This window comes from Rhincodon typus, chromosome 21, assembly GCF_021869965.1.
Source record: "Rhincodon typus isolate 14 chromosome 21, sRhiTyp1.1, whole genome shotgun sequence".
In the NCBI taxonomy this organism is placed as follows: Eukaryota; Metazoa; Chordata; class Chondrichthyes; order Orectolobiformes; family Rhincodontidae; genus Rhincodon; species Rhincodon typus.
This window is the reverse complement of record NC_063352.1, coordinates 24,566,743-24,594,324: the sequence shown is the minus strand read 5'-3', so window position 1 is coordinate 24,594,324 and position 27,582 is coordinate 24,566,743. Positions and strand designations below refer to the sequence as shown.

The window sequence follows — 27,582 nt, the reverse complement described above, 5'->3', positions numbered from 1 at the left end:
CTCCACTACAAAGGAAAACCGGAAGTGAGGCAATCCAGCTCAATGGACTCCAGAGTTTAAAAATCAGGCGGGAAAACACACCGACACTTCATCGGAGGCTGCACTGATGATGTTACCCAGAAGGGTAATGAAACGTCTGCGGAACGACAAACCAGCTCGGCAGGCGAGCCAACCAACCTCAACATGCCTAATTCTACCACCAGTGATCCTTAAAATGAACTTGAAAAAGAATTAAACTTCTACCTCATCTTTACAGGGGAAAGACAAAAAATGTCCTGTCAAATTCATGCTTTCAGATTAACCTGTTGCAAGGAATTAAGTGAGTGATCCATGCTTAAATTTGACAAATAATTTCATTTTATCTCACTTTTTCAAAATTAGATTTTGGAGACGTGTGTTAAGAACTGTGGTCATCGTTTCCATGTCCTTATAGCCAACCGTGACTTTGTTGATGGTGTATTAGTAAAAATTGTCTTGCCCAAGAATAATCCACCAGCCATTGTGCAGGATAAAGTCCTGGGACTTATACAAGTATGTATTTTTAACTTTTAAGAATACACATTCTCCATTGTGAAAATACTTATGGAAGTTTTGAGTGCCTTTCATGCTGAAGATGTTAGGTTTGATCTTAAACATCAGCAAATCACAACTAACATTTAAAAATAAAGGTTTAAATGTTCTTTCGCTGTTTTCTGAACTTGAGAGTGTGGCAGAGAGATCACCATTGCAGAGAGTTAGCCTCTGAATGGATTAACACCATCTCTCCTGGGAATATCTGAGCAATAGCTTTGACACAGTAGACCAAATTAGCAGGTATATTTGCATTTCAGATCCCATATTATTCACAATTAATACCATGAATTATCAGATGGTATATTGTAAATAAAGTTCATTGTTCAATGAAAGCTTTTAATTTAGCAAATGCCAATTTGGTGGTCAAAGAGGCATTTCATCTGCCACTTGCAGCCTTTTGCTATTGCGTTCCCGTAGTGGCTTAGTAAGCAAATGTGTAGTGTCAGATATCATAACCAGAATGCCCCAGCAGCTGATTTGCTGGTACTTACAGACCCCCCCCCCAACTTTGTTATATCCTGAACATGCAAGATATGCCCAAAATGTACTGAGCTGCCAAATCTAAGCTATGCACATACCTAGTGTTGGTCCTAGTGGGTCCACCAGCAATCGTTTGAGACAACTATTCTTTTTGTGCTCTGAAGTTGTAGGAAACTTTGAAAGGCTGTAGATCTACCGAGCCCAAATGAAACCTGGAATTCCCAAGAGCAGAAGTCTGACACGGTAGGTCAATATGTGTGACCATTATTAATCCTCCTGTAAAGATTCTGATTGTTTGTCTTCGCTCCTAGGCTTGGGCTGATGCTTTCAGAAGTAGTCCTGATCTGACTGGAGTAGTTCATATTTATGAAGAGTTGAAGAGAAAAGGGATGGAGTTTCCAATGGCAGACCTGGATGCACTGTCTCCAATTCACACACCAGGCAGAGTAAGCATTGACTTATGCCAGTGCATTGGATGCTTCTAATGCAGGATTGGCTTGCATATAGGCTGTTCTTTGTTGAGCGCAAATAAAATCAGTTGTTAAAGTTCAGCATACAGCTTTTAGGTGAACTTATAGATTCATTACAGCCTGCAGATGAGACTGAAAAACTTAATGCAAATTATTTAAATATTTGTTTTTATTTTAATGGGAACATTGGTCCAACTTAAAATCAACATCAAAATTGCACACAGGAGGGAGATTTAGGTCAGTTGCGGTCTGTATGCCTGTCAATAATGATGAATGCTTTCTGCGGAGTAGGTTACATATTGCATTTATTTGAAGAAAGTTCAAAATGTGTTTTATGGGCAAAACTATTCCCCATTTATCTTCACTTTGCCATTTTCAAAATAACAAAAAATAATTTTCTGTTTTGTGTAGAATTTGTTAAATAGAGTTAATCTGCTTTTCATACTGGATACAATCAATAATTTTAGTTTATAAGAGGCTCGAATCATGATTTACTTTTTGAAGTGAGGAGTATCTGCTTCCTCTTGATTATTAAATTTCAAATTGTGATTTATTCTATAACCCAAATAATAAGCACAATTTCATTGCATTTTTTCATCTTATTGTCAACTGAGGGGAAGCTGTTTACTTAAACATTAAACTTTTCTTAAATATGGTGACTGATGTTGCTTCTGTGCACCCTAGGTGTAGCTATGGAGCCTTATCAGCATCTGTGCCTCAGATTCTGAGTGCACTTCCACACTTGCCAAGGGAATCCTTCCTCCTTAATGTTTGCCTGCAACATGCTAACAGATGTATTCTGTGCTTGTTTGCTCAGATGTTTTGTAGATTGATGCTGTGTTTTGAGATTTATGATGCTCTCAACCAATTTTTTTAAAAAGCGCTCTTTTAGAATTAATGGTGATAAAGTTAGATGAGCCAGTGAATCTTAACTTACTTGCATTAGTGAGGAAATATGGGTTGCTCTGTCAGAAGTTGGAAAGTGCTCAGTAACAATCGTTCTGACTTTCATTGAAAATAAGTTATCGGAGTTTCAAACATTGTTTCCATTTTACACTGAATATCTGTGTGTATAATTTTTTTTGAAATGCAGTGCGTTCCTGAGGTAGATCCTGCAACGAACAAACCAATGCCTCAGTCCCGACAGAAAAACACTTTGCCAGCCAGCATACCATCAGCACCGTCCACACTGACTGCCTATACAGCCTCTCAAGGCCTTCCAGCTGGACCAATCACTGCAAACGTTGAACAGGTGAAAAAAAAATTGACAGTGTCTCAGCAACTTATGTTTATAAAACACCTTTTGCAAACATGCAGTCGGAACACATGGCTTCTCAAGGCTGCTCTGTCATTCATCATGATCATGGCTAATCTTCTGTTTTTTTTCAACAGCTACCCCTATCCCTTCATTCCCTGAAAGGTCAAAAATTTATCTCCGCCTTGAATACAATGGAGTGCCTGCAACCTTCTTAGGTTGAGCATTTCAAAGTTTCACAATCTGAGTGAAGAAATTTCTTCTCATCGCATTCCTAAATGACTGACTCCTCGCCTAAGATTGTGCATGCATATTTTGGATTCCTCAGTCACCTTGTCGAACCTCCTCAGAAACTTTTTATGTTTCTCTAAGATTGTCTGTCATCCTCTTAGATGCCAGGCAGTGTAAGTCCCATTTACTCAACTCCCTACCATTGGTATCTGAGATGAGAGAGCTATTCAATTAAATGAGTCTCCAGTGTACCACTTCCAAGTCTCCCTGAGATATGAGATGAAAACTGTGCACATTACTCCAGGTGTGGATTCGTGGAAGCCTTTTATAATTGTAACAATGTTCTTTAGTCTCTTTTGTAATGAAGGTTACATAAGGGCTTGCTGTACCTTCATATTAACTTTGTGATCCTTGTAAATATTGATGTTTAGAGAGAATTATACATGTTTCATGCTTTTTAAAAAATTCCACTTTTCTAATCTTGTGAACTAAGTGAATAACCTTGCACTCCCCCACATTATAGTCCATCAGCTACCCTGTTGTCACCTTAAGCTACTCTGTTACCACCTTACTCAACACGTCTTCCTCATAGCATATGTTCCAACCTAGCTTTGTATCATCAGTAAGCATGCATACCTTGTTCTTGGTTCCTTCATGTAAGGACATGACTTCAATTTCAAGAGCTGAACCCCCAAAGCCAATCCATGTGGTACTCCACTAGTCATTGCCTGCTATTTGAAAATGCCCTGTTTTATCCCTACTCTCTGCTTCTTGTCCATTAATCAACCTTCCTTCAAGCTAGCACAATATTGTCCCATGGTATTTCACACTATTATAAAGCAATATTTGACCCTAAGACAGGGGATATTAGGATGAATGACTGAAAGCTTGGTCAGAGTGTTATTGAAGCATGCCTTAAATGAAGGTTGGTGAAGCAGATGAATTTGGAGAGGGAATACCAGGCAGTGGTGGAACAATTAAAATCCATGATATTCAAGACACTAGAATTAGAGCAGTATCTGGGCAAAGTTGAGCTGGAGGAGGTTACATCGATAACTTTGAGGTCATGGAGGGGTTTGCAAGCAAAGATGAGAATTTTAAAATTGATCCATTGCCAAATGTTTGTGGGATGCCCAGTTCTCCAGCTGTACGGAGAGGAGATGGGGTAATGTTAATATCACTGGAATACTCATCCAGAAACCCAGAATAATGGTTGAGTTTGAATGCCATAATGGCATATGATGAAAATTGAATTCAATCCACTTGGGAAATCAAAGCCTGCCTAATGGTGACCATGTAACCACAACCAATTGTTAGAGAAGGAAATCCTGCCATCCTTACCTGGTCAGGCCAACATATGACTCCAGATTCTCAGCACTGTTTTTGACTCTTAACTACCCTCTCAATTGGCTGAACAAGCCACTCGGTTGTATCAAAATGACTACAAAGCCTAAAGAAAGGAATGAAACTGACAGATTACCTGACACCAGGTCGATAGGAGAGACCACTACACAATGTCCGTAAAGACAAAGCCTCATATTCAGGTTAAGAATACGCTCCATGTGTAGTGTGGCATTACCACCATGCTAAATGAGATAGACTTTAAACAGATTGAGCTACTCCAAGCTGCGTATCCACAAGATGCTGTGGGCCATCGGCAGGAGACGTTGTATTCCAACATAATCTTCAACCTCGTGGCCTGTGTCCTCCAATTTGCCACTACTGTCAAGCTAGGGATCAATCCTGGTTCAGTGAAGAGTATAGAGGGCATTCCAGGATTAGCATCAGGCATACCCAAAAATGAGGGGTTACCCCAGTGAAGCTACAATAGGATTACTTGTGTGCCAAACAGTGGAAGCAGCATGCAAAAGACAGGAGTAAGCCATCCCACAACCAGTGATTAGATCTAAATTCCGCACTAGGCAGTCATGAATGACGGGGAACAATTAAACAATGAGCAGGAGGTGGAAGCTGCATGACTATCCCCATCCTAATTGATGGGTGAGCCCAGTACGTCATTGCAAAGGACAATGCTGAAGTATATATATCGATCTTCAGCCATATTTTCTGAATTGATTATTCATAAATTAGTTTGTAGAAACTTGTGTTAGGAATGTTTCGAGTCTTTTTTATTCAAAGGATGTGGGCTTTACTGGTTAAGCCAGCATCTGTTGCCCGTCGCTAATTACCCTTGAGAAGGCAGTGGTGAGCTACTGCCTTGAACGTTTGCAGACTGTTTAGTGTAGGCACACCAACAATGTTGTTGGGTAGGGAGTTCTAGGATTGTGACCCAGTGATGGTGAAGGAACAGCAATATATTTCCAAGTCATGATAAGTGACTTGGAGTGGAACTTAGAGGCAGTGGTGTTTCCATGTATTTGTTGTTCTTTTCTTTATAATTGGGAGCGGTCATGGGTTTTGAACTGCTGTCGGAAGAGCCTTGTGAATTTCTACAGTACACCAAAGTTCCTGATCATCTCAAAGGTCAGCATAATCGATGGACTGTAATGTAGTATTGAGCTTTTTTTTTTCATGGGACATGGATATCCTTGTTTATGTCAGCAATTAATGACCATTCCTAATTGCCCTGGAGAAATTGGTATCTTGAACTGCTCCAGTTCTTGGGGCACAAGGGCACCTGCAATATTGTTAGGAGGGGAATTCCAGGATTTTGACCCAGGGAAAGGAAAAGTAAAACATTATAGTTCCAAGCCACAGAGCAATTTGACTGGGAGGGGAGCCTGCAGGAGATACTGCTTTCATGCATCTGCTATCCTTGTCCTTTTGAGTAAGGGGTAATGGATTTGGAGCATGCTGTCTCAGTAACTTTGAGCTTCTGCAGCACCTCTTGTGGATGGTACATAGTGCTGCCACTTTGTGTTGGTTTAAGAGGGAGTGGATGTTTTTGGATGCCAATCAAGCGAGCTGCTTTGTCCTGGATGGTGTCTGGCATTTTGAGTGTTGTTGGAGCTGTACTTAGCCAGGCAAATGCCGAGTATTCCATCAAACTCTTGATCTATCTCTTGTAGATGGGTTAACCCTAACCCTGTCTCAAGTTTCGGAGAATCGGGATGTGAGTTACCTGCTGCTGAATTCCTTGTCTCTGATCTGATCTCATTGCTGCAGTGTGTATAGGGCTAGTCTGGTTCAGTTTTTGGTCAGTTGATTGGGAATCCCCCCTACAACCCCCACCCCGCCCTGTCCCATCCCCTAAAGTTGATAGAATGGTATTTGTAATAGAAATGCCATTGATTGTCAAAGGTTGGCAGTTAGATTCTATCATCTAAGATATAGTCATTGCCTAGCTCTTGTGGTGCGCAAGTCATTTGTTAGCCTAAGTCTGGATACATTCCAGGTCTTGTATTTGGAAATGAACTGCGTCAGTATCTGAGGAGTGTGAATAGTACTGACCATCGAACAACTTTCAGTAAACATCCCCACTTGTGACATTATGATGGATGGCAGGCCATTGAAGTAGCTGAGGATGGTTGGACTTGGATCACCACCCTGAAGAACAAGTGACAGGCAGTGACCATTGCTGACGAAAGAGAATCTTGCCATTGTCCCCTATCAACAGTATCCTTGGGGGTTACTTTTAACTAGAAATTGAATTTGCCAAACCATATAAGTACTTTTAGATACAAGAGCTGGTCAGGGGCTAGGAGTTGTGTGGTAAGTAACTCACCACTGGTCTTGTTAATGCCTGTCACTTCCATTGTTGACCAAATATAAGGCATCAGGAGTGTGATGAAATGCTGTTTATTTTCTTGAATGTGTGCAGCTCTAATTCTTGACAAGCAACCTACTTAAATGGCATCCCATCTGCACCACCTTCAACGTTCAGTCCCTTCACCACTGACGCACAAGCTGTGTGTGCCAAGTGTAAGATGTACTACACTCACTAAGGTTCCTCCGACAGCACCTTCCAAACCCATGAGCTCTATTATTTAAAAGGACTAGGGCAGCAAATATGTGGGAAGCACACCACCTGCATATTCTTCTGGGAATCACACATTGACTTGAAAGTATATGTCCTTTCCTTCACTCACTGGGTCAAAACACTGAAACTCCCTCCGTAATAGTTCACTGGGTGTTTCTACGTTCTAAACACTGCATCAATTTAAGAAGACAGTTCACAACCACCTTGTCCAGGGCATTCAGGATGGACATTAAATTCTGGCATAGCCACTGATGCCCACATATCAAGAAGAAATTTTAAAAAGCAACATGATGGAGAATTGACTATTTTTAAATTCAGTTTAAACAATGTATTCTGGCAATGAATATGTTTTATGTTCTGCCCTTAGACATTACTGGGCTTTTACTGTCACATAGGAGTGGGATTAAAAGTACAACAGAAATTTGTTTCAGTTGTGCATTCCAGTCATTTCTTCCTGCTAACTCTTGCATCCAACAACAGCAAAGATCCAATGCTTGACCTATTCTGTTAGACTCAAGACAGTATCAGATAAATGATGTATGACTGAGATGGTGCAGTAGAGTAGACAGTCTTCCTTCTGGTTTTTCAATATGCGAGTGAGTCTGTTTCTATGTTTGTGACATTCTCTGTTGGTTAATCTTAGGATTTACCCTCTGTTTTAAGTTGAGTTTGTTATATGGAAGCTTGCCAGGTTGCGCAGCGAGTTGGACGTTGTCCGTGGAAATACCAAAGTTATGTCCGAAATGTTGACAGAAACAGTCCCTGGAGAGGAAAATCAATCGGACTTCGAGTTGCTGCAGGTAAGAATGCTGAAGTTACTTGCAAATTGTTTTTCACCAGTGTTTTACTGAATGGTACCATAGTAAAACAAGGACCCGCATCCAGCTAAATCTCCAGGCTAAAGTTTTCACTTTCAATTGCTTTGAATTTGTGAAAAGCTTTCAGTACCTATAAGTTCTCCAGTAGGACAATTTCGTATTATCATGTCCTACAATTTGTAAGCAACCTAGTGGCTCACTGGGAGTTTTGGCCATCTGTTCATCATATTTAGCAATGGTGAAATAAGGCATGAGGTTGTTTTGAATGCAATGGAACACTTGCCTGCCTAAGATCTGAAATTAACTTGCATTGAAAGTCATAGGAAAACAGAATGAAACCTTTTTAGATTTTTTTGCTTCACATTTGTAAACCAGAGCTAGCTGTTCTGACTCCATAGCCTAGTCTTTTATCAGTATTTAATTACAGACGTCCTTTTCATATATTTATCTACATAGAATGAATGTGTTCTATATTTTGGGGTGTTCGGTTCCTACAAAAATTGAGTTTGAGCTATTCTCGATCTCTGAGCAAATTGTGCTGAAATGTCCCATAATTCAGTACTGATTATCACTAAATTGACAGGCTAGTTCAGAAGCCACAGTGTGACTGATGTGACAAATGCCAAAATTCACACCGTTGGTCTGCAATGAGAAATTTGGAGTAATTTCTAATGTGTTTGGCCTATGCAATATCTAATGTAGGACAGCTTGATATACCAAAAGAAGTAAAGCCAGAAAGAAATGCCTATTTTCATTTCTCTGTTGATCTTCATTCACCAAAGTTGTTGTTAAGTGAATTATTTAATTCAAAATGCTTTTAGTGGCACAGAACCGGTTAACATGTCCTGTATTCTTTAAACAAGGAACTAAATCGTACATGTCGAGCAATGCAGCAACGAGTTGTAGAACTTCTTTCCAATGTAACTAATGAAGAGATCACTGACGAACTTTTGCATGTAAATGATGAACTCAATAATGTTTTTCTTCGATATGAAAGGTGAGTGATCAACTTGCTACTGCTTTGTGGAAATGGTCTTCCTCATCTTGACAGGCTGAAACGTGTGTTACGTTTGACCACAATAATTCCCTAATACTGCTGCTCATTGATAAGACAGTTTACTAAGCATCTTCTAGAACCTAAATGTTGAATAAGTAATATTTGATACATGATTTATCACTGTGCCACATTCTCCCTAACTGATTTGTGGAACTGTGAAATTTTGGGAATGTTGGGCATTTGGGAGCATAATCAAATTAAGGGCCAAAAATTTGAAGAGAAACCAGGAGCAAAAAGTAGTATCAGTGTTGTTGCCCAAGTAGTTCAGTTTCTGTGCCTACTATTTGGTGTTTTATAAGACAGTAATGAACCAAATAGAAGAATTTTTGGATTTTTTATTTCAGATGCTGCATCTTGGGAATGTGCTAGGGTCTTTTAAAGCTCGCAGCTAGTAATGTGTTACAATCATGCAAAAGAAATGAAGAACAATAGAATAAACTAAGAAAGTTACATACAACACAAGGTTAAAGATTTTGAAACACACAGTAAAATACAATCTCAACAATGCTCCTTCATGGTACATGCTCTAAAAAGAATGCTATTCTTTGTCATATCTTTGACTTCTAGTCTTTGAAAATCTGAGAGCCTCTTTGAGTTTTCGTATAACTGAGCCTAATCTTTGTCTGCTTTGGATAACTGCTTCAGGGTTCTAACCAACCATTTCTGGTCTAAAACTTTAAATAAACACCTTCCATTGAGGTAACTTATTTCTTGTCGATTCTAAGCTATCTCTCTTCAGGAGTAACCGTCTTATGCATCCAGCTTCAGCCAATCATGGAATCATACAGCACCAGAGAAGCCCTTTTGGCCCACTCTGTACTACCAAAACTACACTAGTCCTACTTTCCTGCACTAGGCCCATAGTCTTGAATGTTATGACATTTCACACGTTCATCCAAGTATTTTTTAAAGGTCGTGAAGTTGCCTGCCTTGACTCTCATCCCAGGTATTGGATGCCAATCTCCCACCACCCCTGGGTGAAAAGGTTTTCCTTAAATCTTCTCTAAACCTCTTACCTTTTACTTTAGAAGTGTGCCCCCTTGTTCTTGACCCATCAGCTAAGGGGAGCAGCTGTTTTCTAGTCACCCTATCCATGCCCCTCAATCTTGTACACCTGGATCAGGTGCACACACACACACCACACACCCCAGCCTTCCCTGGTCCAAAGAAAACAACGAGCTAATCCAGCCTCTGTTTGCAGCGGAAATGCTCCATCCCAGCTGACATCCTGGTGAATATCCTTTTGAATGCCTTCCAGTGCAGTCACATCCTTCCACCAGTGTGGTGACCAGAATTACACACAGTATTCCAGTTGCGGCCTAACCTGAGTTCTCTATGGCTCCACCATAACCTTCTTGCTCTTGTAATCTATGCACAACCGGTGAAAGCAAGCATCCCATATCCCACCTTCACTACATTGTTAGCCTGTCCATTTACCTTCAGGGCTCAACAAAGTATTTTGTTTTTTTTTGTTTTGGCTTTGAGGAAACCTGTAGTTGGAATTTATTCTGGAGAAGGGTCCAGACCCGAAGCGTCGGCTTTCCTGCTCCTCTGATGCTGCCTGGCCTGCTGTGTTCATCCAGCTCTACACCTTGTTGTCTCTGTTTCCAATTCCTTCTATCTGAAATCTAATGAACAACTATTTCCTCTTCTTTTTTCCCCCTTGTAAAACTCACCCAATGAAAACAAAATAGCATTACTGTCTAGGAATTCTAATTTTTGTACTGTGTGTTTTAAGAGAAATCACCATAGTTATGGAAATACTTAAAAATTCAGCTAGACACAGACCAAACTCTTGTGCCACTGGTTCAAAATCTAAATTCTAAAATAAACAATGTTAAAATGTATATAAATCACATCCCCTGCATCACAGCAGCCAAATTGCTTTTCCTGGTTTGTCATGTCTTCTGTGCAGATTTGAGCGATGCCGATCAGGACATAAAAGTCAGGAAGTAAGAGATGGTGTAAGTAACAAGCATGTACTTCTAATCATAAAGATCTACAGAAATTTTCAATGAATGGGTGTTTTTTTTTTGGAGAAGTCACATTCTGTTAATTTCTCTTTCATTTCAATAGGTATTGAATGAAGTTACAGACACAGATAATCTAATAGATTTGGGCCCAGGGTCCCCTGCAGTTGTGAGCCCAATGGTTGGAAATATGAGTGCTCCTACTTTGTCCTCACAGCTCACTGGGCTGGGTAAGGAAGTGGTTTCATTGTCTTTTAGTCTGGATCATCTAACCTACACAATATTTAATCAGAATTCCTTGATTCCTATGTTGGAATCCCAGCATTAACATGTTCAGTCTTTATTAAAAAACATTACTGTGACGTGTTGTTCACCGACCTATAATGTCAAGATAGAATCATATATGATCCCTATAATGCAGATAGAGGCCATTTGGCCCTTCAGGCCTGTGCTGAGCCTCCAAAGAGCATCTCACCCTATCACCGTAAACCCACATTAACCGTGGCTAATCCACCTAGTCTGCATATCCCAGGACACTGGAGCAATTTAGCAAGGCCAATCCACCTCAGCTAAGCTGCTTAGTCCAATCTGAACCCACTAGGTCTTTGCCTCACCCTTTGCTCCAGATCCGCAACGCCCCTTTCTTTGCTCTGGACCTGATCAGCCTCTGCCTCCCCACTTGGCATTCTGTCCATTTGGATTGCCACCCACTATCCATCTGGTACCCTAAACTCACACTTGCCTTCTTTACTGATGAACTTCTAGATTTCAGAATACAGTAGCAGGTTGCCAAATACTGAGGCAGAGGTAGATTTGCGAACGATCTTAAAAATAAGAAGGCCTGTGTTGGAGTGGACAATGATGTGATTATGTGGTAGGAATAAAGGCTATGGTAATAGAAGAAGTAGTGAAGGATGTGATTAAATGAATGAAAAACAAAATCATTACACATTCTGCTGCCCAAAACCATAAATACACAAGATGGGAGAGAGGTTACAACCTCAAATCTGATTTAAGTTCGGAATGTTGGAAAGTGTCTAATCAAAAGATGGCTACAGGCGTTGCATTTCATGGGAAAGTGCTGTGGGAAGAGGAAATGGTGTTGAGGGTAATAGAAGAAGTGTGAACCGAAGTATCACTAAAGAACTGGTCCTAGAGTGCTGCGTGGTGAGGGGAAGTTGTCTAATGTCACCACAGAGATGGAGGAAATCAGAGGATGATCCCTTGCACATGGAGGGTAATGCGGTATAAGATTGAGGGGAAGGAAGACCCTGTTGTCTGAGGGAGTGAGGTGAAGGTCTGAGAGCAAACATTTTCCAAGTAGAATGGCATGGTTGGGGGCCTTATCAGCCAAATGGTAGGAGACTTTCTTGAGGTTGATTTGAGATAAAATGAATGTTTCTTTCAAGTGCTGGTATGGAAGATTGCGTTATCTCAATAAATGTGAAAAAGCATTTAAGAGAATGGTTTAGAGTCCCTACAGGAAACAGGATGAGAAAAAGTTTCATCAATGTAGCTTTGAGAGTCAGTAAGTCCAATAATGGATGTTGGTCGGTAGCCTATGCCAGCAAATGGAGATGGAAAAGTCAAGGAAAGGAAGAGTTAGGCTGTGGAAATAGAAACTAATTTGCTGGGAAAAGAGGTGAGTGAGAGGACGCAAGTAGGATTGCAACTTATTTCACAAAAGCTGATATATATGCAACTTTCTACAGCAGCAGCTTTTATTTGGAGGAAGTGAGTGGCCTTTGAAGGAGAAGTTGCTCACTGTGAGAACAGGTCAAGGGCATTGGTGGATGGGCCACCATTGAAGAAAAATGCAGAGAATCATCAGACTATTCTGGACTGTGAACATTTCAAGCTTCTTTTAGCCACCACTTTTGCTTCTTGTTCCATTATCGCCCTCTTTTGCCCTGGACTGTCATCCCTTTTTTTTTTCCTAACCTTCCCTGCTGTTATATTTGCTTTAAACCTATCAACTCTGTCAAGCCGTCTGGTTGCCTCTCTGCTCCTGTGATGCTGCTTGGCCTGCTGTGTTCATCCAGCCCTGCACCTTGTTGTCTTGGTTGTAATGAAACTTCTTCAACTTGATATGTTAATTCTGTTACTCTCACCACAGATGCTGTCAGATCTATAAGTATTTTTTGTTATTCTTTTTGAGAGATCTGGCTGTTGCTGGCTAGGCAAGAATTTATTGCTCATCCCTAATTGCCTAGAGGGTAGCTAAGGGTCAGCTGCATTGCTGTGGATCTGGAGTCACATGCAGGCTAAACCTGGTAAGGATAGCTGATTTCCTTCTCTTAAGTGAAGCAATAAACTTAGAGCTGCAAGAGCGCAGCAGGTCAGAGCGTGCAGAGCGCAGGTGCTCTGCAAACTCGTCCCCGAGTCTGCGTTTGGTCTCCCCATAGAGAGGAGACCACGTTAGGAACAACGGATACAGTAGATTAGGTTAGATGAAGTGCAGGTGAATCTCTGCCAGGTTTGGAAGAATTGTTTGGGACCTTGGGTGGAGGTCAGAGGAGAGATGTAGCACTTCCTGTGGTTGCAGGGAAAGGTACTGGATGTGATGGAGGGGTTGGTGGGGAGTTTGGAGCTGACAACACTGTCACCGTGCCCTCAAATTCACCTGGATCATTTCTGACACCCCCTCCCCTTCCTGGATCTCTCCATCTCCATCTCCAGTAACCATCTCACCACTGACATCCATTTCAAACCCAATGACTCCCACAGTTACCTCAATTGCACTTGCTCTCACCCATCCTCCTGCAGAAATGTTGTCCCATACTCTTAGTTCCTCTGCATCTGCTCCCAGGATGAGGTGTTCTACTGTAGGACTTCCCAGAAGCTTCCTACCTTAGAGATTGTAGTTTCCCCTCTTCTGTTATTAAGGATGCCCTCAACCGCATCTCGCCCATTTCCTGTGCTTCTGCCCTCAAACCTCTTTTTCCCCCCTCCTCCGTCAACAACAATAAGGATAGAGTCCCCACATACCACTCCACCAATCTCCAAATCCAATGCATTATCCTCCAACATTTCCGCCACCTACAATCAGATCCCACCCCTGTCCGCTTTCTGCAGGGACTGTTCACTCCGCCACTCCCTCGTCAGCTCCACCCTCCCCACCAGCCCCTACACCTCCCCCTCGCCTCCATCGAAGGCTCCAAACAATCCTTCCAAATCGAGCAGAGACTGTCCCGCACTTCATCTAATCTCATCTACTGTATCCGTTGCTCCCGATGTGGTCTCCTGTATATCAGGGAGACCAAACACCGACTCAGACTGGTTCACAGAGTGCCTGCGCTCTGCATGCACCAATCGATCTGACCTTCTGGTTGCATCCACTTTTTAACTCCCCCTCCCACTCTGGTGAGATGCATCCTTAGCTGCCTCCACTGTCAGAGTGAGGCCAAATGTAAACCTGATATTTTGCCATGGGAGCTTGCAGCCCAATGGACTGAATATTGATTTCACCAGCTTCAAAATCTCTCCACCCCCAACCTGTGCATCTTCTGTCTCGCCTATCCACTCCATCCTTCCCACTGACTAACCCTTTACCTGCATCTACCTATCTATATCCCACCTACCCTCTTTCCCCACCAACAGCCCCATCCCCCTCCCCCTCCCTCTATTTATTTCTGGGCTTCCCTCCCCCTCCCCAGTCCTGACAAACAGTTTCGGCCCAAAACTGACTTCCTTGCTTCTTAGATGCTATGCTGTACCAGCTCTACAGTTATTGACTCTAGCTTCCAGCATCTGCAGTCCTTACTGTCTCCATTTCTGAAGCAATGGGTCTTTACCACAATCATCTACGGCTACAAGGTCGCCATTAGGCTAGCATTTTATTCCAGATTTTTACTGAATTCAAATATCTTCATCTACTATGATGCAATTATAATCCATGTCCCAGAACGTTATCCTAGGATTCTGAATTACTAAACCAGTGACATTGCCATTACGTCAGCACCTGTCCTAAAATTTCCAACATTTTCTATTGTTGCAGATTTTCTTCATTGGCAGTATTTTTGATTTTATATGTCAACCCATTGATAGTAGCATAATGCCAATAAAAATTTTTTTTTTTACAGACCTGGGAGCAGACAGTGTTAGTGGCACTCTTAGCTCATTGACCAACTGCAATCTGGATGCTCAAGATTCAGCTAATTTTGATATGTTTGCACAGATCAGAAGCAGCTCTCAGGCTGATCAGTGCAAAAAGTAAGTGTATCTAAGTTTGAACATAAACTTGAGATATTTGCACACATGCAATTGTAACTTTCCTCTGAATGTTTGCAATGGTATTTCTTGCTTGTAGTGTAACATACGAAGACTTGCAGCCAATTGGAGGATTGGGAGCTGCCATTGATCAACAAAATGCAGGAGTGGTAAGAGCTTTAACTTTTTTCAAGTGAACGTTGAATTAAAAGAAATTATTTTAATGTGAAATTTCGAGCTTTTCACAATAGTAAACTTTTAGTATTTCATTTAAAAGATGGGTGATTAAACCATTCTCATATGGTTTGCTTTATATGTCAAACATAAATGAAAAATATAGCTGAGATGTTCAATTTAAAAGCAACTTTTGTGCTTCAGAATGAATGAATGGTTATACTTTCGCTAGGTATCTTTTTGCTGCTTTGTGTGTCATGTGCTACCACAATTGGCTACATTGTTGATTAAACTGAAAGCAAACTGTCTCAAAGATGCCACTCGATGTTGCTTTACTATTATTCAAATACTCGAGCATAAAACTTGCGTTTAATCCTTTCTGAGCACTAAAGTATCTAACTATGGAAATTTAACAAAATACTTTCCCCTTTTCTGCTCTTGGCCAAATATCATGGGACAAATAGTCACTTTTAAGACTACTATCTTCTCAACTTGGTTACCCATAGCAAGAATAAATTGGTGAAGGGTACATGTCACTTGTGTACTTTTGGGCTGTGTAGGGAGCCACTGAGGCCTTTGGTTAATGCCTACACTGTATTATGTTTAGGATTGATGCAAGGTTTGAAAAATTATGTACAAGTTTACCATTCGCTGCTACAGCATGTGAATCTCAAATCTCAAGCATCTAGATGGTTTGCCATTTCCAAAACACAAATGGTTTCTGTGATGTTAACACCTCCAAAACTATTAAGGTATATCTCATGGCTAAATCTAATGCAGCTAGAGAAATGTGTACTTTTGAGTTGAGCAGCAGTATTTCGGAATACTACGTTGCAGGTTTGAGTGGTGATTCCTTGTTTTCAACAATCTTAACTCAAGAGTACAGAGAGGAGCTTTCCCACAATGAGAGGAAAATCTGTTCCCTCCTCAGTTTATCGCTGCTTCTCAGTTTAAAAATGACAACAGCAATTGCTACTTAGGTTTACAAAGCATCTTTCATAGCAGTTTATGTGAACAGTGCGCACTGAGTAGAAAGGAGAGAAGTTGGAAAGTGCAGTTGTAGGTTTAAGTTTTATGATGATTTTGGAATCTGAGAGCTGAGACTTCAGAAGATTATAGGGACATGCTTTCTACTCATTATGCACTGTAAAGTCCTATGAAAGAGATGTTTTGTAAATCTAAGCAGCAATTGTAGCTTTGTTGCCAGAGTAAATGAAGAGGCGGATGCATAGTAGAGTGGAGGAATGAGCTATAATATTGAGCTCGAGAAGAATGCAAAGGCTACAGTCTAAGAAGGTTTTGTGATTATTTCACTGTTGGATGATGCAGGACACTTAATCGAAGATTGTTAGAAGGGGCAAAACATCTTGCCTCCTCAGTATTCTGATCCCAAGCCTTTGGTATTTATTGATGTAAGTAGTGAACCTAAAAACAGATCATCAAGCAAGCAATTTTTAAAAAATTTTGACACCTATATCCCCAAGTCCCGTGGAGGCATGATCATATTTGGCGTGTAATATATATACAAGGTTAGCTGAGTTGTTCTGTCAGTGAATGTTATTCCCATCACCCCTTAAAGGATTACTGTTGGCTTGACCTGGACTTTCAATGCAATCTAATATAATACTCTAGAAAACTTTCACTACAAATCTCCTTTTCTGTAGCTTTATGGGTTGTGTTGGCCGTAATAAGTTTCTATTGCTAAAACGAAAATAACAAAAATGTAATTTGTGCAATTTGCTGTGACTTAATTGGCTCTATGACTGCTTAATTACTTAACAAAATTTTCCACATATTCTTTAATCTGAATAGGCAGATTTAGAATGGAATATGAAAACAGCGCTTCCTGGAAATTTAAACTTTGTTTTTGTCAGTCTTTACCTTCTTAGATCATCTGTTCTTGAGGGAAGTGTTGTTAAATCATATACAGTACTCTGATATCACAAGAAAATGGCATTGTCTCCCCATCTTATGAAATCGTAATTTTGGAAATGTGTACGACATTTTAATATGATTGGGACTCAAATGTAATTGTATGAAATTACAAAACACAAAATTACAACTTCTTCAGCTTTGTTTCCACATAATTTGCTGTACACTGCTCAAGCTTTGTAAATTTTTCTGTGTTCCTTTATACTTCAATGTTAGTAATTGTTGCTGTCAATTTTCTGTCTGTGGTTCACAAAGTGACCTTATGATTGTGTTCATGGTTGTCTATTTACACCCAACTCATGGTCTGCTGTCAAGGCTGCTGTTTCACTGGACCTTAGTCCAGTATAATAATTTGTTGCATGAGCAACTGCAATTGTGTTGGTAGTTGTCATGTTAGATATTGATATTTATTTTTGTGGAGTTTATTTTCTACCTGGCTTCATTTTTCTTATTTTTAAAACTTTCTTTACATTCAGAAATTGCTGGAAAATGCTTTTTGCTAAATGCATAAAATGGGATATTTAGATGTGAAAGAAGTACCTTTTTTTGAGTTTATGTACACATTTGATGAAATTGTTACAGGCCTCTTAGACCAGCAGATATCGTTTTAGTGATATCATTTGGACATCGAGACTGTTTTTAAATTGGTCTGGTAAGCTTAGCAGGCATTTAGAAAAGATTGATCCTGGAGAACATGGAAATGATCAATTTTTAGCATGTATCAGCAAATGAAAAGTTCAGATTCACTTAATCAAACTGTTGAAAGACTGGCTACATTTATGTGCCGCCGTGTGTTTAACTTTTAAGAATAATTTATCTATATTTAGAGTCAGCCGTGAAGCAATGCCATGGACAGAACAATGAAGTCTGATGTTAGAATTCTTGCATAAACCACATGAACCATGAATGTATTTCCCAACCCCACTTCCCATTTCATCAGAATGAACAGTCTTGAGCTCCATAGTGTGCTTTCTTGTGTCATTACTCTTGAATCATTAAAATCTCTCATTCATTTTTCTAAACACCACCCCAACTTTCTCCCATTGTCCCACTTCTTCAGTTAGTGCTCTGATAGTGACAACTTTGGTAGTTTGTTCAAGAAACAGTTCTCTTGCCCTCTGATCCTAGTGAGAAAACCCTTCTGAAGAAGGGTCTCGATCCCGAAACGTCAACTCTCCTGCACCTCTGATGCTGCCTGGCCTGCTGTGTTCCTCCAGCTCCACATGGTGTTATCTCTGGCAACATGAACATGTGTTTTTGGTGCAGAAATGCTGCTGTAGTCCTCCATGTTAATAGGAGTATTGAACTATATTCAAGTATGATGTCCAAATTCAAAGACCACAGATAAACATTTCTGTTCCGTTTGTTGAGTTATGCGAATGTGACTTGGTCATGCATTTTTGGCATTTGACACACTTTGAGGTCTATTCCTGCCACAGCTCTGTAAGAATGCACAGAAAAGCATGTTTTAATCAATTGTTCACCAAGAATTGCTTGGGTTTTTTTAAAACTCCATTATTGAGAACCAGTATTTCATTTTTAAAAGGAAGCCTTCATAACAGCAGTTTGTACGAAAATTTGTAAATGTTTTCCTGAAAAGGAACAAAATCTAAACGCTGACTCCCATTGACATACACTTAAATGCACTTCTGTGTCTGAGTTTGTTCATTATGCCAATCAGTTTTCAGACTGATTCTTGCTAAACTCATCTTGCTGTGGTATGCTACATGTATAGTGTTTGGGGAATATAACCAAAGAAACACAAGAGGTTCTTCATTTTTGATCTTAGATTAATTTTAAACTAGCAAATTACATTTTGTAATCCATGCATTGCCATCCTGCACTGTTATTACGTTGGTGAAAGTAATCGCTTTCATGCAAACCTTTATGTTTTTTGCCTAAAAAGTTTTTAGTGGAGTGTCTATGATATTCTACAATGATTTGATGTGGATTTCTCTTAACTTGTCTTTCTTGGATTTGTCCTGACTATTTTTGACTGCTGGGCCTTTGGGATATTCTATAACTGATGCAGTTGAACCATAGAGCTGACAACCCAGACATCGAGCCTATAGACAAGTGGCTCATGACTCAAGGAATGGTGAGGTTTCACCACGTTGATCTGCTGTACCCTGCTAAATAACCTTTTTGCCCCCTCCCCCCATAACCACACCCCTGTTGATTTCAACACTGCACAGTAAAAGACCAGACCTTCAGAGTAACATGCAGAAATCTAATAAACCTGCTCTGTGCCAGATTATGATTCATTGAATAAGTTTGTCTAAATTCAAGATTACACAGTGCTGGAGAGGTACATTGCATAAATTGAATGTCTTCTATACTTGTATCAATGAATACTGATTCTTAGTGGAAAAAATGCTTTTCCTAGTGTTGGAAATTTTGTGTGTGAGAGAGAGAGAAAAAGAGTGATTAATGGATCCTCATCCAAACTTGGCATCGAGGTGAAAATCTCTATTCCCCCTCATTACACCAACTGACTTTGATTAATTTTGTACATGACCCCAAACCCAACAAACCATTTGGTGTATAAAATGCATCAAATGGGAGTTTCTTTCTCCTGTGTTTTTTTTTCCCCCCCAACCCTGGGATTCAGTTTTATGGTCTTGACCTGCAAGACCTTTGAGTGAGTGGAAGGATCTGCATGGTTTGTCACCAAAGATCAGTCTTGAGCAATCTCCACTGTTAAAAATAGTACCTCCTAATCATTTTTGCCTTTACCTTGCTCAAACAATACATTGGCACCACCTGTTCAAATCTTTACACTGCCACACCAACAATCCTTGTGACCTCTTGGCTTAAGGTTATGCCTAAAATATAGAAAGCCTTGTAATATTTGCCCATGTGCTAAGAACCAGTTTGGTCGACCTAAGCTCTCCATGGAGAACATGAAAACTATTAGAGGATGTTATCCAACTGCAAAGATAATTGGGTAAATTTCAAGAGTAGGAGCAAATAAACCAACAGAAAATCTGAAACTAGTTCACTTTCCTGTGGTGACAGGAACAAATACTTTTAACCAGCCTTCATGTTTGACAACTAGCTCTTCATACAATTTAATAGACTAATTGTAGTAATCATACTCTGATTTAGACTACGAATCAATTGGTCTTTTACTATACAGTTTGGAATGTATTTTAACAAGATTCCTTTTAATATAGCTTTCAAGAATTTTAAGCTTACTGACCTAGGTCTTAGCAAATAAGTAACTTATTTTACATTGTTACAATAATATTTAACCATAAATTTCTTACTTGGAGGGGAAAGCCTTATTTCTTGTTCTATTTGATTGCAATCTATTTCATTTTCTACTTGCCTGTATTAAATTACGTACTCTTTTGGTTATGTCCCAGATACTTTTAACCCTCAATACACCCATTGTTAAATAGCTTTCAACCTCTCCAGGTCTGAGTTCTATCTAAAACTACCTTGTTCTTCACAATTCAACTGGAAGATTTAAGCTGAACCTTTTTTTTTGTTTCCTTTCTAAAACATAAATCCTAATAATCATCTATGGAAATGAAATCTGAGCCATCTCTCTCGCTCGCTCGCGCTCTCCTTGTCTCCTGCACACCATTATGGATTGAATCAATCAGCCTCCTTTAAGTCTCCTGAGGTGGTAGCATGCACTAGTCTTGTTGGTACAAACAATATACTACACTGTACAGGGCAGGAGATCCCAAGTTTGGTTTCTGGTCAATACAGTAGCTGATACCAGCTGAAATAATAGTTGATAATGCCATTGCTTGCCTTACATTCCATGGCTGGATTGCATGACAAATTTTATGTCCAGATTCCCCCATAAGGAAGGACTACTTACCTGAGACACTGGGGACTTATGAAGTTCTGCAAAAAGTTGTTGCCTTCAAAAGAGTGGATATTAAGGATGGCAAAAGGAGATGATAAATAAGTAACTACTGCAAATCCTTACAATGCTGGAATATTTAATATGCCTGAAATACTGTGTGTTGTAGTGCTAGAATTATAAGTCTAAGCCTTTCATTTTAAATGTTAATATTAACTTGGTTAAACTTGGGTCTAAATATATGAAGTTGAGAATTCCTCTACTAATGCTGTGAAATATTTCAATCTAAAACTCTGCTGCTCTTATCCAAAATACTTCTGGGCTATTTTAAGAAAGTCACACATTAAATTAATGTAATTTAATTCTGGAAGACCAAATATAATCAGGGTACAGAATGTATTTTGATTTTGATTTCTTAACTATGGACTGCACAATACTTGATTGACGTTTATGCTGAAAAGTCACTTCAGAATTTGCATTTCCTTATTTAAAAGCAAAATACTGCTGGAAATCTGAAATAAAAACAAAGTTCTGGAGAAGCTCAGTAGGTCTGGCACCATCTGTGATGCAGAGAAACAGAGTTAACGTTTTGAGTCCAGTCATGACTCTTTAGAACCCCGAGTTCTGAAGAAGAGTCTACTGGACTTGAGCCATTCACTCTATTTTTCCCAAATGCTGTCTGAACTGCTGAGCATTTCCCCTGCTCTGTTTTTATTGCATTTCCTTTATTGCTAGGTTTAATTTGTGTCTACATGGGTGGTATTATGCACCAGCATGCTAATTTGAGGCGTAAGTCGTATCTCCTCCATTCTGCTGGGTTCTCAATTCCATTAATGCTGTATAGGTATCTCTCCACAAATAGAAAAAAGGAAAACGTGCAGCAGGATGACCTCATTGGCTGTAGGATCGTGGCAATCTGGACAAAACTTGTTCCTCACTGCAATCAGTGTATGAAACTAGCCAGAAGTGGATGAGGGAGATGATGGGGAGGAAATTCATGCATAATCCTTGGTAATTGTAACTGTAACTGCTTAATAAGTGAAGTGATACAAAGCATCATTTGTGTGCTTTGCCATTTTAAAAAAATTGGATTGTTAATTTAAGCAACAAAATGTATTTGCCAAAGTTATCGAGGCCATGTCCTGTAATAAAGCTACAAGTTAACACTGGAAATAATACAGTTGAACAAAGCTCATCAATAGGAAAGCAGGGGATTTGATATACCCAACGCAATTAAATCCTGTGACAAATTGACGAATTGTTGACAAATTATCCCAACTTCCAATCTATGTGTGCTTCTCGTACCACGGTGACTTTGTGAAAACTGGACAGCTTCTCTATCTATGCCATTCTCTTTTTTGTTTTTGCAGAAAACTTATCAAAGGTAGCCATACAAAATGTTTTCTCTAACATATTCCCTATTATGAGAAACATCTTTGTGTCTCCTGAAGACACCATGAGTTGGTTCGAGTATATTCTATTTTCACAGTTGGATCTTGGTGTGTTTTAATATGAATCTTGTAATTGCAGTTTTTGTATTTATGTGCATTGCCTTTTATAGATATTTAATTTTTTTCATTCCCATCATAAATGTTGTTCTTTTAATTTTGTGTTAATGTTTACTTTGGTTGTCTGGCTTAAATTTTCTGTCGCTGTGTAGATTCCTGTTGCACAGTCTGTTTTGGACGACGTTGAAGAATGGCTCAGCACTGATGTGGTGAGGGGCTTTTCGTTTTGCTTTGGGTTGATCTTCTCTTGCTATCACCCCCATCCCCCACCTCCCCGCTTAATGTTGTATAAGGAGTGAATACATACGAATGGTGCATATAGTAAAACTACAATTTCTCCTTCCATGATTTTGTATAGTTTAAAACAAGTAAAACAGGCTAGAACTTAAAAGTACACCTTGTTCTTTGAGTGTTGGTTTGCAAAATGATGGCTAATCATTTGCTAGAATTTTGCCCAGCTATCTGTAGGGGTTAGAGAAGTCTGCCTGTTGTACGTGAGCATGCCAACATTCAAAATATATGTACTATTCCTTTTTTTTGAAGAACTTTTTGTTTTAAACGTAGGGATGCACAGTGCTCTCTCCAATGCTGTCCCATTATGACAGCCCTCTTTCTGACTCCAGAAGATGCCATTAGTTGGTTCATGTATGTTCACTTTCATTGCCAGGTTTTCTGTTTCCAATGTGAATCTTATTGCTGGTGTTATATTTCTGTGCAAGTGTTATTGGTGCACATCTAACTCTATACAGAAAGACATGCAAAGACTATCATGAGTTTTGTTGTGTAACCTCTTGATTTTAATTTTAATACCCATTGTGATGTAAAGTGTCACTATCTGTGTGTGTGTGACACAGAGAAAGAGTGTGATTACAAGACCCTCATCCAACCTTGGCATCAAGGTGAAAATCTCTATTCCTCCTTATTACATCAACTGACTTTGATTCATTTTGTACGTAATTAGTCTGATGTCCTAAACCTACTACCAGGGTATTTGCCAATACATTGTGTTGAAGGTTCCTAAAATTAAAAAGGTTTGATTTTATTTTTAGAGGGTGTGGTGGAAAAGAAAGTGAGACTAATGATCAGCACAGTGATTGAGGCAAAAAAATCCCATGTTAATGCTGTCTGTCCCTAGTGGCACGCAGCATATTTTTGTCTGTATGAATATATTACTGTGTTTATACACAAACACAGCCTGGAGGACCAATCAACAAGAATCTTGGTATTGTCAGGAAAATAGACAGTATTCATGATATCTTCAGGAAAAATTGTAGGCAGTGCTATTGAGGGAAAGGTGAAAAGGGAGAAATTAATTTGCAGATTAGCTACAGTCAACTTGCATAATTGAATTTTTAAAATTATTGCTGTGAGATCTGTTTTTCTTGTTACAGTATGCTGAGTGCTCTCACATGATTTATTGTGTAAATTTGCACCACTCAACAAATGAATACCATTGTGAAATAACATCATAAGAAAACTTTGACTTCTACTTTAAAATTTGTCGCTTTGTAAATAAAACTTATGTTTATACATTACAATCAAGCTGTGATTGAAAATTTATGCATGTTGGTTTGACAATCTAATTGTTTCAAAAAGCTCAGAAGCTTGAGATGGTGGCATAATCTAATTTGAGAGCATCTACCTAATCCAAGGTTATTACGCTGCATAACTTTAGAATTAGAACAAGTACCATAAAATAAATAATAATACAGATTTTGGTTTTAGCTAACTTTGGGGCTAACTTGACCACAACATCCAGGAGTAGGAATCTGATGGAGTTTCTGCTCCTGAATCGTATGCATTGACTCCTGGAAAGTGCCCTTGTGTGCTTATGCTCTCCATGATGAAACAGCCAAATCATATCCAGTTTATGGAGTTAAAAATGAAGCATGACCATTTGGGTAAGATACAGGTAGAGGAAGTGTCATTAGATTCATAGAGATGTACAGCACAGAAACTGACCCTTCGGTCTAAATCATCCATGCCGACTGGATATCCTAAATCTAGTCCCATTTGCCAGCGTTTGGTCCATATCCCTCTAAACCCTTCCTATTAATGTACCTTTTAACTGTTGTGATTGTACAAGCCTCTACTGCTTCCTCTGGCAGCTCATTAATCACAAAATATATACGCTGAGCTAGTAAACTAATTTATTGCGTAAGACTGTGTACCCATAAAAAGACCAACTATCTCTGATTATTATTGGTATACTTTCTGTGAGAGCTCTTGTGGCACAGTGGTCCTGGTTAAAGTCCCACCTGCCCCAAAGGTGTGTCATAGCATGTACGAGCAAGTTGATTGTTAACTATTTTCTGTGAGATTCATACTGATGTAGTCTGGTTCGTTCTATAACAACAGGTGCTAAAACAGATTTTAAGTTTTCATGTACCTCATTTTATAATCAGTTTTCTGTCTCGGGTAATGCATACTAAAATATTTATTGTAGTTAAATATTAAATATTCTAATCAGAATATAGTTACAACACAGTTACAAATTTATTACACACTTTGGGGAAGGGGAGAAAGCAAGTTAAAACGCTGCAGTGTTTTGCCCAGAGGAAATAATATCTTATCGACATCTCCCAGGTGATGTATGAACAATGAACCTATTCTCTAATTAGAACAGGAACATTTTGTATCGGTTTGCAGCCTCTATAAATTTTTGCACTGTGATGCACAGATGGAGTTGATGTGTACTAGCCTTGGTGGGATATTTCAGGGTGCTGAGAAGACTTTGACTTCTTGTTCTTTCTTTGCCGTTCATTCAGAACGGCTACCAACCTTCTCTGAATTCCAACTTCTGACAAATTCCAACAAGCTTTTGTGGGAATCCTTAATAGGATTAAGAGCCAGTGGTGGAGAAAGAGAAGGAAAAATGGGCGTAGTGATTCCTGATGAATATGCTTTTGAATGTGTTTCTTGGAATGCCTTGATGGAATGGATGCAATGATGAGAGATTATGTTTAGGTCAATCACGCTGGAGAAGCTGTCATTGTTCTCTGTTCAGAGAAGGCCAAGAGCAGACTTGATGGAGCTACTTAGTGTTTAAAGGGCGGGTGTTCAAAAGAGCTTGGGATCTTGGCAAAAAAATTAGAGGCAATGCGAAGAAAAATATTTTGGTGTGTGGTTAAGATTTGGAGTCCCTATTGGTGAGTCAATGGAGATTGAAATGCAATCTTCAAAAGGCAGTTGTATAAGTATTTGTTGTAAAAGTTGCAGGGATATGGACAAAGAGCAGCACAGGGACTAACTAATTGTTTTTTTAAAAGCATAGCATAGACTTGATGGGCTGAATGATTCTATTCTCACACAATGATGAATTAAAGCTGTAATCCTGCTGAAGACTAAAACTGTCGTGTCCAGAACAGGCTGCATCAGCTTGCCTACAAAGGATGTATTTGGCCTAGAAAGGAACTCTTTAAAGAAACGAGAGAGAGAGTAATAAGCCCACCAAAATTGAAATGTGAAATCATCAATGCCAAAACTAAATTTAAGGAATAGATCAGTTTTGTTTCTGGTTTGTTTGTCTTTGTTCATTCTTATATTTCATAATTGAATGAGCTGAGAGGTTTATGAACTTAGATTTGATTTGCTAGTTCCCCTTGAATAGAACAATTTCCTTTTCTGTTGAAAGGTTTGTGTTTATATATATATTTGAGTTTCAAACTAGAGGTATATGGGTGTTGATCTGTTGTACTGTGTGAAGGGGTTTAGCAATAAACTAGATCAGTCTTTGAGGAACCAGGATTTTAAACCAGAATGTGTCAGAGCATCTGTCTGAATGGAATTCTGGAGTGTATATGGAAGTTTGTTTATATTATGGGGTTTTAGGACTGGAAAGTGAAAACATTTAAAGATATTAGCTTGTTTTTATACTTAAAATAATCAAGGATTTTTTTTGCTTTTATCCTTTTTTTTTAAATCTAAAACAAACTTTAAATTTTTTGGGCAGTTTGGAAGAGAGAGGAATGTAATCAGAAGCCAGTATGATCTGTCTTAGAGGAGGGGGAGAAAAGACATTGTTCAGTATAGTTAAGGAAATAAGTTACTTCTGTGCAAGAGTGTAGTTTATTAAAACTTCTAGACCAGGAGTGTTTGATTAGAAATGTGCATTGATTATTCAAAGCTGAGAAAACCGTAAGATCTCAATTATTTGAGGATTCAAGAATAGAGCTTCTCCACTCTCAGTATCTGAAAAAACAAGTTTAAGGCAAACCTATTGATTTGATGGGGAGAGAATTTTTTTGACGAAGTGATGAATGAATAGGTTTTGTTTTGCCATGTATTTTGAAATCTTTCAAACTGTTATGTAGATTATTCGGTTTATTTTATATTTCTTTTGTACGGTAAACTTCTGTTTTGGTGATGAAATCAAATCTGCAGCATTTTGTGCTTATGTTTCAGTGAGAGATGCCGCATCAAACTGAAAGAAAACAAAATATGATCCATCAAGCTAGATTTCATTTTGGGATCTTGCTTGTCCAGTATTAACATCAGTTGGTATCTTAACATTATTTAACTTTCATTTAATTCACTCTCCCCATTTCATGGCTACTATTTTGCTTTTTGAAAAAAAAACAATTCAAGTACGTATTATGCACAAGCCACTTTTGGTGGTTTTTTTACGTCAATCTATCTGAATTTTGCTCTGTACTCTCTCTCTAGGTTTTAATAATGACTGATATAAATTCTAATCTACCATCATTGTTTTTGTGAGAGAAAGATGTTAAAACCTCTCCAAACTGAAATTGATCTGATCATTGCATCAATTGTTCACAAACTGACTTTGATCTAATTATGTCAATGATTAATCAATGTTCTAAAACTACTGCCAGGATATTTGTAACATGCTCCATTGAAAGATACGTTCCATCTAATCTAACCTTGCTGCTGTGCAGACCTCCAAGGTCCAGGCATAGCAACGGCTTCCAGAACCAGAAGTCAGTGGATCCGCTGTCTCGTAGAGTTATATGCCAATGATTCACAGCCATGCAGCTTAGAGGCAACGTTGATTAGGGAATTTCAATGTATAAGGGATTTGTTAGTTTTTTTTGTAAAATCAAAATCATCACTTTATGTATCAGAGATAGTAGGAACTGCAGATGCTGGAGAATGAGACAACAAGGTGCAGAGCTGGATGAACAC

At 39.1% G+C, this 27,582-nt stretch overlaps 1 protein-coding gene across 9 annotated transcripts in view; it reads left to right on the top strand.

Annotated features, from left to right (window-relative positions):
• Positions 1 to 27,582, top strand: part of tom1l2 (target of myb1 like 2 membrane trafficking protein) — a 57,597-nt gene that overhangs the window by 21,074 nt on the left and 8,941 nt on the right. For 3 of the 9 annotated variants that reach the window (XM_048609241.1, XM_048609239.1, XM_048609244.1), the window contains exons 4-14: positions 382 to 531; positions 1,365 to 1,499; positions 2,617 to 2,775; positions 7,633 to 7,749; positions 8,631 to 8,764; positions 10,740 to 10,788; positions 10,901 to 11,024; positions 14,877 to 15,006; positions 15,104 to 15,173; positions 19,142 to 19,207; positions 22,590 to 22,646. In XM_048609241.1, coding sequence (XP_048465198.1) covers positions 382 to 531; positions 1,365 to 1,499; positions 2,617 to 2,775; positions 7,633 to 7,749; positions 8,631 to 8,764; positions 10,740 to 10,788; positions 10,901 to 11,024; positions 14,877 to 15,006; positions 15,104 to 15,173; positions 19,142 to 19,207; positions 22,590 to 22,646 — 1,191 coding nt within the window. The remainder of the gene's footprint in view (positions 1 to 381; positions 532 to 1,364; positions 1,500 to 2,616; positions 2,776 to 7,632; positions 7,750 to 8,630; positions 8,765 to 10,739; positions 10,789 to 10,900; positions 11,025 to 14,876; positions 15,007 to 15,103; positions 15,174 to 19,141; positions 19,208 to 22,589; positions 22,647 to 27,582) is intronic. The other 6 variants (XM_048609246.1, XM_048609243.1, XM_048609240.1 and 3 more) reach the window with 2 other exon arrangements.